Source organism: Parasteatoda tepidariorum, chromosome 10, assembly GCF_043381705.1.
Source record: "Parasteatoda tepidariorum isolate YZ-2023 chromosome 10, CAS_Ptep_4.0, whole genome shotgun sequence".
NCBI lineage: Eukaryota > Metazoa > Arthropoda > Arachnida > Araneae > Theridiidae > Parasteatoda > Parasteatoda tepidariorum.
Genome location: NC_092213.1, coordinates 35804149 through 35817383, shown reverse-complemented (window position 1 = coordinate 35817383; position 13235 = coordinate 35804149). Strand labels below are relative to the sequence as shown.

The 13235-nt window shown below is 30.8% G+C and overlaps 1 protein-coding gene across 1 annotated transcript in view; it reads left to right on the top strand.

The window, feature by feature from the left end:
* The window catches only part of LOC107456122 (uncharacterized), a 77557-nt gene extending 69030 nt beyond the window's left edge, over positions 1–8527 (top strand). Inside the window, exons 19-22 of the mRNA XM_071186931.1 lie at positions 3335–3508; positions 3600–3666; positions 6119–6298; positions 8112–8527. Of these exons, the coding sequence (XP_071043032.1) occupies positions 3335–3508; positions 3600–3666; positions 6119–6298; positions 8112–8278 (588 nt within the window). The 3' untranslated portion in view covers positions 8279–8527. The remainder of the gene's footprint in view (positions 1–3334; positions 3509–3599; positions 3667–6118; positions 6299–8111) is intronic.
* The last annotated feature ends 4708 nt before the right edge of the window (positions 8528–13235 follow it).

The window sequence follows — 13235 nt, the reverse complement described above, 5'->3', positions numbered from 1 at the left end:
TACTTTTTCAAAAAAAATAATAACTAATTAAAAATTTATAAATCATTAGAAGATTGCCTTTTTCTCCCATGCTTACACCATATTTAAAATATAAATAAAGCATAATCTTATTTTTTTCTTCAGGTTTATATCAATTGTAAGTTTAGTAACAGTTTGAAATAATTATAATTAGATATCAATGTCAATTGTTTTCTAAAATAGCTAATGATTGAAAGTATACTTTTCATAATTATAATAAAAATTCGAAAACATTCTTCGTTGTTTTTTAAATTATTCAATCATTCTGTGAGAGAATTTCTGTGATAGCTCTCGAATGTAAACTAAGATAAACAAAAAAGCAAATTGGTATTTCAAATAAAAATGATTTCTTATTCATAGCAATCGCCACATTGAAAACCTCATACAAAATTATAATCAAACACTACAGAACAAATATAGGGCACTTTAAAAACATTCCTCTTAATATTATAATGATAAAACATAAATAATACAACTACAACAGAAATGTAAACATAACTAGGGTTAGCTCTCTCGCTTAAACATTTTTATAAGATTTGTAGCATTAATAATTCACTAATAAAAATTGAAATGTATTAATAAAAAAGATGCCGTCGTTACTTAGGAATTAATATAAAAATAAGATACAAGTATTAAACTTACCAAATTCAAGCATTTTTATAACATCAATAGAGCACATTTGTAGAAAACTTCTTCCATCGGTAGCGTGGATGCGAGGGGACAGAAAACGTATTTCGTCATAAAATTTTTCACTGATGTGCGCATGCGCTTGTTCTCCGTTACATGATCGTACCGAAGAAAAAGAATTGAAGCGAATTTGAGAGGCACGAATGTCTTTTCGTACCGCGCATTGACTGGCATTTGCTTTGGTGCCTTTAATTTGTTGTGGTGCCTCTCATTTTTAAAGGCACATTAGTTATGTGCCTCTTACGCGAGAAAATACACGGTACATTTAGCCTATGCCTCTGAAATCAGAGGTACAGTTTTTAGAGTGTACTAAAAAGCAATTTCTTAAATGATCAAGACGACACTGATTGCATTTTTGAAATTTGTTATTTTCGATAAAATACGGTATTATACCGACAGGTGGTAATTTTCAGAATCTGATTTTAAAAACCCATACATTTTACCAGAATTACTTTTGCATCATTTTTAATCCCGAAATCAAGCATCACTGGCTGCGGTGGTGGGTGACCACTTGGATCAGTCTGCTTAGAGACCGAGGGTGGGCGGTATTGGTCCTCGTTAAACTGTTCTACCGTAAAGTGCTCGACTTTGCGAGCAGGTCGTTAGGCTACCGAAGCGAGGGTGAAATTCCCTCTGCCGAGGATCAAAGCTCTAGTGTGATGTAAATTAACTACAACAACAAGATCTACCAGTCTACAAAAAATTTTATTAAATAGATGAGTACATTACAAGGTAAATTTTGATATTTTAAATCTTAGTTAATTTTATTTATTTATGTTATGGACCAATTTTATGTTGGATCCTTTTCAAAGTTGCTTGAAAGAAAAATATAACATAAAGTTGGTTGTTTCTAAAGTATTTAATTTAATCATATTAAATTTTTGTTTTTAAAGCTTGGCTCATTCTTTAGTCATAAAATGCCATTAAAAAAGTAAACGGCATACAACAAAGCCATCATCAACAGAAAGCATTATTTATTTTTAAAAATTTGAAATCAAAAATGACAAACTCAAATTTAAGTCCTAAACTGTTACCACATTAAACATCACAAATTTATAGATAAAAAAAAATTTAAATAGTGACAAATATAAAAATAAGCGTCTAATATATAACAATAATAATAATCATTGTTGTGAAAACAAAAAAGAGGGCTAGGATTGGTAGCTTTTAGTGATAAAATAAAATATAATAGTGCCCGCCGTTTATTAAAATCACTTTCGTTTTATGCTCTTTTGATTTTATTAAGCGGCTGATTTTATTAAGAGGAGATTCAACATTTGAAAAAAAAATTTACGATATATTCTAAATGCACGCACTTTAAAAGCTGAAATAATGACCACATTAATGCTTTATTTTAACTAATTTAATTACTTTAATAAAATAAAACCCTACATAAGATTAAATTTACAAAAAATTTGCAAAAAACCGATCAATGGTTGCTTGAGTTGCAGTAATTAAAATTAACTTTTCAACATCATTTGAGAGTTTACAGAAGTTTTTATAGTTTTCGATATTCCTCCTCTTTGTTCTAAAGCTTGCCGCAATACATTAAGTGCTTTTCTGACTTCCATTGAAGATGGCACTGATGAGTTTATTTCATCTTCTGAGTCTGATTCCTCCATTTCTTGATGGGAAATAACTTTGCAATTTTTGATATCTGTAACAATTTTAGAGTCAGATTTTTCTCCTGATGTTTGCAGGTTATCGTCAATAGCTACGTAACGTGAAAAATTCTCGTCCATTTCATTTTCTTCATTGCTGATCATTTCTTCGAAACAGTTATGAGCCCTATCGTCATCTCCATTGAAGCTTCACGTTGACTACATTTAGGAAGCTTATCATAGTTTTGCGACACTTCGAATTTATCTTTAAGACTCAAAACCTTCTTTTTCAGCATGCTGATAAAATTTAACACCAAACGAACTTAAAAATGATATGTGCAAAAACTATAATTTACTCAAACGGCTTAAATAATATGGAACATGTGCACAGACAGTTTTTGGAAATCTATTCATGTTCTCTGTTAAGATAGATAACAAAAGAAACTTGGCTCCTTTCTATGGTTCATTCAATAAAAAGTAAGACAAGAATTCGACCCCCTGTTGAGTGAGATAGGTTTCTCCAAACTTCATTCAAGTCTAGGAATTAACATTGAGAAATTGATTTCTATGAACTCGCCGCCTACCACCCACATTTTTCCTTAATTCTTACACTATGTATATTACAGGAAAGTGCTAACCACACCTGTTTCACAGGTTTGTGAGTAACTGTTGCTTCTTCTAAAAAAATCTTCAAACTTCGAAAAAGTAAAATTTTATAAATAAGAACAAAAAAAGCTGAAATATTGCACCTTTGATTTATTATGTAGTCAAAATTTTGATTTTAAAAAGCGGCGGCATTGATTTTATTAAAGGTTGTTTTTAACATGTATTAATATTGTAACGATTCGGTTCTTGCCGATTTGATTTTATAAAGTGGCTGATCTTATTATCCGGTGATTTTATTAGCTTCGGGCACTGTATTTCCATCATATTAAATTTTATTATTCTGTATATCATATTTGCTTTGAAACATTTAAAAAAAGGAAACTTTTTAGGATCAGAAATTTAGTTTTAAAATTTATTTTTAGGGTCATGATACAACAGCTATGGCCATTTCTTGGGCATTATATTTCGTTGGATTAGATAAACACGTACAAGAAAAAATACACGAAGAATTGGATGGAATATTTGAAGGTGATAATGAAAGAGATATTGATCGTGATGACTTGATGCGTATGAAGTACTTGGAATGTGTCATTAAGGTATAATTTAATTTCAAGACTTTAATATCGAAATATTGCAATTTCTAAAAAAGAAATTTTTATTTTTTTTTCATTTTTTTTTTTGCTTTAGGAGACTCTTAGATTACATCCTTCAGTGCCTTTCATAGGTAGAGAAGTTAGAGAAAGCTTCAAAGTGTGTAAGTAAAAAATAATAATAATAGCGATCTTCCAAGGTACAACTATGTACACTTAAATTGACAGTGAAGTAAAAATTAGAAAAGTTTAAAAAATATTTCCTTACCTAACACTTCAAAACATTACTGTTGGTTATTTCATTTAAAGGAACAAATAGCCCCGGAAAATTGAAGTACATACTTATTAATATTTCATTTATTGACATTTATACAATAATTCCATTTTTTCCACACAACAATGCAAGAAAAGCGAAACATTTCTTACACTGAAATTAAACTCCCCTTTCATTGAAAGGGTATACGCTTGATATTTTCTCATAACGTTGACCAATCCAGTTGTACCAAACATCTCATCTTCTAAAGTTTTACCAATCTTGAAATACATTGCTCTTCTCACCACAGAGGGAGTCACCGTGAGAAAGTTACGTTACGGCGATCTCTCGGTGCAAGCATCATCTGAAAAAAGAGCAACATCTTAGTGTTCAAACATATGCTCATTTATAATTACTGTCACTCCCCACACATACGTATTTAAATTTATAGATGATCCGCAGAAATAAACTTAAAGAACCTGCAAAACCAGCATGTTCCAGTGTTCTGCAAGATTAATATTCGATGGAATGGACTACTCATTCCTACGAAACTGTTATTTTTACATTTGACACTCCACCTTCACTATCTGCTGTTAAACTAGCATTGTATAACTGTCTTGTCCGTTCCTATGTTACAAAGCTTTTGGGATGCTTTCATTGTCAAAGGTTTGGTCATTCGAAAGCATCCTGTCGTGGTTCAATAGAGTATGGACGGAACAAAGGTGAAGCGATGACATTTTTAAACCAGGTAAAGATCCCAAAGATCCAGTTAGTTATCGCCCAAAGGCGTTAACCTTCTGTCTTAGTAAAACGTTTGAGTGAATGTAAAACTCCCGCCGGGTATACAAACTTCAAACCAAACTATCTCATACCTAACTTCTAGAACGGTTTTCGTAAAGGAAGATCCTCAATTTGTAACATTATTGTTCTAGTGTACAACACCCAAAACAGTGGCGTCGGCGGAGGATCTTAAAATTTTTTAATATAGAAAGAAACATTTTATTTGGTTCCGGGATTGAATTTAAAGGACGATAGTACTTTACTGGCGACTCTTAACCTGATTTGGATTCCTTTCTTATGTTGTGATAGCGTAGATTTCGAATTGATCATACTTGGTTGATTCATATAGATTTGCTGTTTTGGGTGGTGCAACCTCCACTGCAGTTTTTTGTGACGTTGATCTAATGTTATGTTTCATATCAAGTGCATTTTTAATTGTATTGTCTCAGGCTTTTTTGGTAGTTCTCTTTATCTCAAGAAAATTTGTTGAGTAATGCTTATAATTTTAAGATTTTGATGTTTTTACGCATAATTGCTATTTTAAATTATAAATAATTATTTTACGGTTTTTCATTTGCAATGAACCATTAACCATAAAGGACATCTAAACCCAGTGTTTTAATAACTGTGACTTTCTTCTTATTCTACTTTACTTCGTGATACCCCACATCGAAATCTTAGTTACTATCTGAAAGACATCGAGTATTTCTCAAAAGTTCACATCAGAGTTTTAATACCATCAGGATATAGCTTTTTGCACCAAAGAAGCTATATCTTGGGCAGAGAATATAGCTTCTTGCACCAAAAACTTGCAACTAATTTTATCTGATTTCATTCACTTTTGAATGATTCATTCTACCCGTGCATTATTTTATATGTTTTGTTTACCACAAATTTATTGCACTTTATTTTTATTCGCTTTGAAACTTCCGTTTGGCTCTGTCTGTCCTTTTTTGGATCTTGTGTCATTAAACCAAATTTTCCAAATAAGCACTCGGCAGTATAAAAGTTTGCTTAAGAGCATGCCGCACCCAAATTTATCTGTACATTACATTGAATTTTATCAACCCTCATATGGTTTTTCTTTTTTTTTTTAAATAAACTCGCGTCCTATGCTCCAGAGGTATCAAGAAAAAATATCAAATACAGAAAACTTCTGTGTTTGGTAAATATTTTTTCCGTCAGCCTTTTTCCTGGATCTTTCAGGAAAAGGCTGATATTATCATCTTATATTCTTTTTTAATATTCTTTTTTAATATTCTTTTATAATATTCTTTTTTAATTTGGCACAATATTGTCACTTTTGCTCTAGAGACTTTAACAAATAATTCAGAATATTTAGATTAGAATTAGTCAGATTTACTCCTGTCAGATTTATCACGTCGGAATTACTCCTGTTAATATTCCTGAATGAATGTTGAATTACTCCTCATCTCTCCTGTTTTTCTGTCTTTTGTACTATTAAACTCAACAATATACATCAATGTAACCTGACTTCTTTATCAATTTTTGCTTCTTTTCTTACTGCGCTGCTACAGAAATTTCACATTCAGATATTGATATGTTTTTTTTTTACTTTATAGTGGACTACGAAGTCGAAAAAGGGAGCGTTTGCTTTATATTTCCATTTATGCTTCATAGAGATCCCGAATCATTCCCTGATCCAGAAAAGTTCGACCCCAAAAGATTTTTTCCCGAAAACATAACTGGAAGACATCCATATGCCTATGTGCCTTTCTCAGCTGGGCCAAGGAACTGTATAGGTAGTGTCATAATTATACGCATACAAACTATTATAATAACAGGAAAAAATGTGCTTGTATCTCTTATAATTCCAAAATAGTTTGAGAATATTATCGTAAAATGTGGATAGCAAGTGCTTGGGAGACAGACCGTTCTAAATTTTTCGTTCTTAATTGTAATCGTTCTAAATTTCATTAAACATTACCAAAATTAATTAATTATGATCTGTGTCAATATCTATGACAATTTTTCATGACTCTCCAAATGAATAAGTTTTCTCCATTAATTTTGCCATTTTGCACATAGTTTATTTTCGTATTTTATTTATTAGCTATTGCCAAAATTTATTAAGCATCATTGGCGTCAATAATAAGTTAGTTATCATTTACATGTCTCCTTAACGAATTTATATTTCTTTATTAATTTTGCTTTTCCGTAGATATCTTATTTCTTTTTATTTAAGTACAGTTGATTTTAAGTTATTTAGTTTTATAGTAACACGTTTAAAAATGAAAACAAACGCATGATTTCAGATAACTTAGGTTTCAAGTTGCTATGCTCAAATTGATCATTTTATTTACTTGACTTAATAAGTAAAAAATAATCGAATGTTAAGGAACATGCAACGAACTCTTTTTTTTTTTTATCAAATAGAGCTATAAGCTAGCTAAGATCATTGATGTTATCTTTAAAATATTTGAAAAAATGACTCCATAATTTAACTTAAAACAATGGCTCACCAATAACCGATGGGAAAATTTTGAAAGAATTTTAAGATCAAAGCTGAATTTGCCCCTTTCGCCCACTGTGCAAATTTTAGGACGCTAGGCCAAATGGTTGTGGTGTATGAAGAGTGACTCACACAGACAGAGAAAATCCTCATTTTATTATACATAAACAATTCCTCACCTGTCTAAATATATGGTAAAGTAAAGACTTTTTTCTTAATCATCTTTCTTGCTCTTAAAATTTAAACCTATCAATGAATTATAACAATAGATTATATTGTGATTGTAAGTTTGAAATTACTTACTAATACGTCTTGTTTCGAAACCAGGTACAATCTTTAGCTGAAATATTTTTCACCGGAAAGAAAAAGGTGCACAAAAATCTACTTTAGTTGTTTCTGTTTTCTAAAATTGGTTTGTGTTGTAATGTTTCAGTAAAAAATATAAGTAAACAAATGATAAATGTCTTTAAAAATTATCTTTTCTGCGAGTAATTTTAAATAAACAATACTTCATGAATGTTAGATTATTATACACTGAAGAGCCAAAAAAACTGGTATACCTGCCTAATATCGTGTGGGGCCTCCACGAGCACGCAGAAGTGCCGCTACTCGACGTGGCATGGATTCGATCAATGTGTGAAGTAGTGCTGGAGATAATTGACACCATGAATCCTGCAGGGCTGTCCATAAACCAGTGGGAGAAAGAGGGGGTGAGGATATCTTCTGAACATCACGTTGCACGATCTTTTTCCGACCGCAGCGATGTCGTAGATTTGATGTTTTACCGGATTTCCGATACTCACGGTATACTCGTGAAAAACCAAATTTCATTGCTATCTCGGAGATGCTATGTCCCATCTCCTGTGCGCCGACTATAACACCAAGTTCAAACTGACTTAAATCAGTTACTGGCATTGTAGCAGCAGGAACCGATCTAAGAACTGTGCTAGACACTCGTTGTCTCATATACGCGTTGCCGATCGCAGTGCTGTACTTTGATTGGCTCCATACCCCTTTTTTTGCATACTTATGCCTGTACCAGTTTTTTTTGGCTCTTCAGTGTATTTAATATATTTATTACATTATTTTTTCAATGCTTTCAGGTCAAAAATTTGCTTTAATGGAAGAAAAGACTGTGCTCGCAAATATATTCCGGAATTTTGAAATAACATCTAAAGATCCCAGAGATAAAGTTAATGTTTCTCCTAGCCTCGTTTCCAGAAACCTTGAACCGCTCATGCTACGATTCACACATAGAAATACAAGATGAATTTCAAATAAGACAACTATTACTGAAGGGTACTCTAAAATAGCTACAAAATGTCTCTTATCAGGTGTAAAACGAATTTAAGATAGTACTGATGTACTTTGTAAAGACAAAATGCAAGAGAGAAACATTTTGCGAATATTTGACTTTCACCCTAAAAAGGAAAGAAAGAAAAAAACAATGAAAAAGGGTCTTGTGTAATCCTAAGTTCATCTATTGCGAATATAAAAAATTACAAATAATATTATTCTATATGAATTATTTATATAACTCACACATTTAGTAGCTGGTAAAAGGAATCAAGTTTTATTGCTTGTACGGCTTCGGTTCATGATTTTTTACTTTGTCAAGAAATAAGCAAAAAAGAAGCAAGCAACACATGATAAATTAGGAAACAATGTTTGGATGTACTTTGTTGTAAATTTGTTGAATCTTATACTATAATACGAGGAATGGTTGCCAAGTCGAAAATCGCCCCAGAATTAATAAACTCCGGTAAACTTGGGGGTCTGGGGTTTTTGGCCACGAGGAATCGATTGGCGCCGGTTTTGAAGCGCTACGGTCGAGCAGTTCGGAGTTACAGATAGGATATTTTCAAACTTTATTAGTTCGCCATAATGGCTATAGATACTTTTCTCCACTCTTATAAATGTATGCTAATGCGAACCTTACAATTGAAATATTAANTACTAATACTAGGGTACCATTTCTTTAATTGTATAATTTTTTGTTATCAATTACATTTTATTTCCTATGACTTTTCAAACTTTACCTTTGTATAGAATAGTTCCCTTTCCAAACTCTAACTTTGCTTAGATAGTTTACAATGGTGACCGGTTATCTTTCCACCAATGGTTTCACAAATTTTCTTATGGCATGTATTGTTTTGATAAATCACAATTGAAAATTTAAATCTTCGAGTTAGCTTCGATACCTGTTTTCTCCGAGCGGAGCTCGGTCACCCGCTGGTTGATTATAAATAAAACGGCATGCAATGTTTAATTGTTCACTAGTAAAAGTTTTTCATTTCTGATAGAGTTTTTGGTTGTTTCTTTAGGCAGAAATCTAGCACATACAACAGAACCAACTTTTTTTAAGTTGATCTTTAAGTGGTTTTTTAATTGTTATTGCTCATAAAAATTGTGTGGCAATTACTCATTTGTAGACCATGGCTTCCAAAATGACACTGTTCAATCTATATGTCGAAACTTTAAATTAATTTTTTTAATTTGTCCTATTTTATTTATTAAACTATTATATTTCATGTTTTAATTTTTTTAATAATTTTTCTATCATTTTGAATAGTAGCCAGAACTTCTGTTCCAAATCTTTATTATTATTTGTTAAAATATTATCTTATTTTTGGGTAGTTGCGATGGAAACTGTTACCTTTTTTTTTAGATAAACGCAGGTTCAACAAACCTCAGGAACTTAGCTATCTCTTAGTTTGATTACCTTATCTTAAAAACACGTCGATACTTCAAATTATAATTTAGCACTATCGATTTCAACAATTTATCCGGAAAGCCTAACCCTCCGGGCTATTCACTTCTCCATCTAATTTGATTAGGAGAATGAAGGGGGTGGGATATGTTTACGTGGACGTAAAATGAAATAATCATATAATGGATACATAAATGAGGAATAAAAAAATAAATGACGATAAGATAATTTAATAAATTTATTTACAAGGAAAAACTCAATTATCTACATATTTTCAACGTAGTAAACGATGATTTAGCACTTTTGTAATTGCGTGATTTTATTTTATATTTAATGTGGTATAAAGATTTCTTCATTCATATTTGATTCTCGTTTTAAAAAATTTAATTTTAATGTAATTAATTTAAACTTACTTATATCTATTGTGCTCTAAGTATATGCCATATTTGAATTATCTGCTTTTAAAGTCACTTTAATATTTTACAATCACTAGGGAAATACTTCTTTAACCCCTTAACTTGTGCGCTCGAGTTAATTCGAGCACGCTTAACAGATCTAACATTTCACACTCGAGATAATTTGAGCGGCCTTGTATTTTATGCTGCTATACTTTTTTCACACTCAAATATAATCGAGAATTGAAAATAACAATGTGAAAGCTAAGAAAAAAAGTCGTTTTATCGGTATTTATCATTAACATAGGATTGTAAGTTATAACACTTATTTATTCAAGAATAAAATATAGCCTTTATTTATGGAACAAAAGCGCAGTAAATCAAAATTGTCCACCAAAGGAAAAGTTGAACCAGTAGCGGAATAAATTTTTTTACAAAAAAAAAAATTATTTTATTGGCCGGTTTTTTTAAAAAAAATCTGTGCGTTAAGGGGTTAAAAAGGGTAAAACTTGGCAGGTATGCTATTGCACCGTATATTCAATGAATCCCCTATGCACCCTGTACCAACTGAATATGCAAGTTATTATAAGATCCAGTTTTTGTGCTTTGACATATTTATTTACTCTTTTTTTTATATTAGGTATTTCGAGCTTCATTATTGCTCTGCGTTTGATGTGTATTTTTGTGTTTTGATTGTCATTTAATAAATGATATTAATACTTCATTCTATTGTATCTACTCTTTTAATTACTTCATATGACAAATCAAGAATTTGTTGTGATGTTTGATTAAGATTTGTTTACAGTAAGAGGAAATTTAATAAATATATGTATGACTGTTTTTTTTTTATTTATTTAATTTCAATAAAACAAGCAAAAGACATACATGTACCTTTCTTGAAGATACTGTTAAAATAAAATGATAATGATTCAGTATTTTTAGTAAACTTATATTGATTTAAATCCAGGATAAATCCTCAATTGAGCCTATTTTAAAATAATACCCATAAAAACACAGCATTAACATTATTTTATAAGCCTTTGGGTGTACATAGCTATATAAGATGCCGAATTAAGAAAACCGGAATTTTATTTTAATTCAAAATACAATAATGGCTACAATCATTAAAAGTTTTATTATTATAGCAATCTGAAGAACTATTTTATATTTTACAATAATCATTGTTAAAATTTAACGACAAAGTTTTTTTTTAAATCTTTAAATTATTTATACCCGGGAAGTGAAGAAAAAAAGCTAACCAACTAACAAACCCAACAAGCCAAATAACCATTTCAAAAGTATGGGCTCAATCAAGAAATTTCCATTAAGAACACCTTGCATGCAAAACAGAAATATTAAATAATAGAAGCAATGGTGAACCTTGCAAAGTACAAAAATTAGATTTAACTTTCATGTTCCTCTTCTTTGATAGATGTTCGTTGAAGCTTGCCGGTCTTTGAAACTTGCAGATATTATTTGATACCATGAAATTATTCGTATTTAATCATTCAAAAACGCTGACATTTTAGCTGCAGTGGGTTTTATAAGTATAAAATAAAAACAAAATGACTGTGGTCTGTTACAACGAATAACTTACCGAAATTCGATACAAACTCTGTATACAAAATTTTAATTACAAAAAACAAAGTGTTGGATCAACATTATTAATGAAAACGTTATTATTAAACGTAGCGCTCACAACTAAACCAAAAATTTCATAAAATTTATCGTTATCAACACATTTTCTATGAATTAAATTGGGAAATCAGACGCATAAAAGATTCTTTCTTTCGATTCTTGACAATAAAATATGGAGGCGGACACCTGTAATCTAAAAACTCTGGCAGGAGAACAGTCAAAAATGTGGGCCCCTGATTGTAAAATCTCTCTTTGCACTATATCTCGGCAACTTCTAAGATGAACCAAAAACTTTTCGTACGCAGTTATACAATTCATTTATGCAACGGTAACTTCATGATTTAATAAATATTATTTTTTATTTTATTAAACTATGATTAAAAACTTTAAAATTAGAACGAAATTGGTCTTGAAGTATAAAAGTTTTTTGTTAAAAAAAACTATTATATGCAATGCAAATTTGTACAATTATTTTTGAATAAATAATTATCACGAATTATTTTTTAAGCGGGATTATTTTTTTATAAACGAATTTCCTAATTGTGTGCAAAAGTTTTTTAATTTGTATCCTGCGATGATGCTTAAGTTTCGGAGATATAGCGAAAAAGTTCTTAGTTAAATCCGCAAAAAGTGAAATTAATATTAGGGGTCAGAATTTTCGACCTAATCTCAAGTTCTTTGTTAGTATAGCGTAGTGTGCGGACATCTTCGCCCGAGGGCGCTTCGCACACTCACCTCCGAAAAAGTAATTAATTAAAATAAGAGAGAAGCGTTCTCGAAACTGGCTTGAGAAGTCAGATAAAATTATGTCACTAACTTACCCTTTTTTTCATATTCTTTTTATATATGTTAATAATAAAAAGAGTTGTCCATATAAGTGAGAGTTATTCATGAGAACCAACCACATTTATTCATAAAGGAATATTACGTATAGTATATAGTTAGAGTTATATTTGGCTACCGGGTTAATTAGTGAGTGATATTTGGCTATATTCTGGGAAGCTAAAATTTCCTGGTTGACAGCTATGGAAATATTGTAAAATGATAAGCCTGTTATAGCAAACAGGGGTTCTTTTTCATTAAACAGTCCGCTAGAAACAGTATAATTTAGCTACAGTTCGTCAAAATTAATTAAAGAAGTTAAAGCAACATTGAAGAAGGGATGAAAAGTTGAAAAATTTGGATCGGTTTCATCTGCATCGTATAATTGAAAAAACCCAGTAATGGCACAAGGGAGAAAATATGCCCCACACTTTTAATACACCAAAATTCTATTTCCGTGTTTCAAAGTTCTTAGTAGCACCAAAAAAGTAAGTTTTTTTTTAAAAATTGAACAAAACAGCAAGGTTATTTTTATGCAACATCTCGTTTTTCTTTAAGCCCCAAGAATTACACCACTCGGTAATATATTTACAAAGAGTAAATCTTTAAAAACTTATCAGCTTTTTAAAGGTTAATCGTATAACTAAACTTTTTTGTTCTTA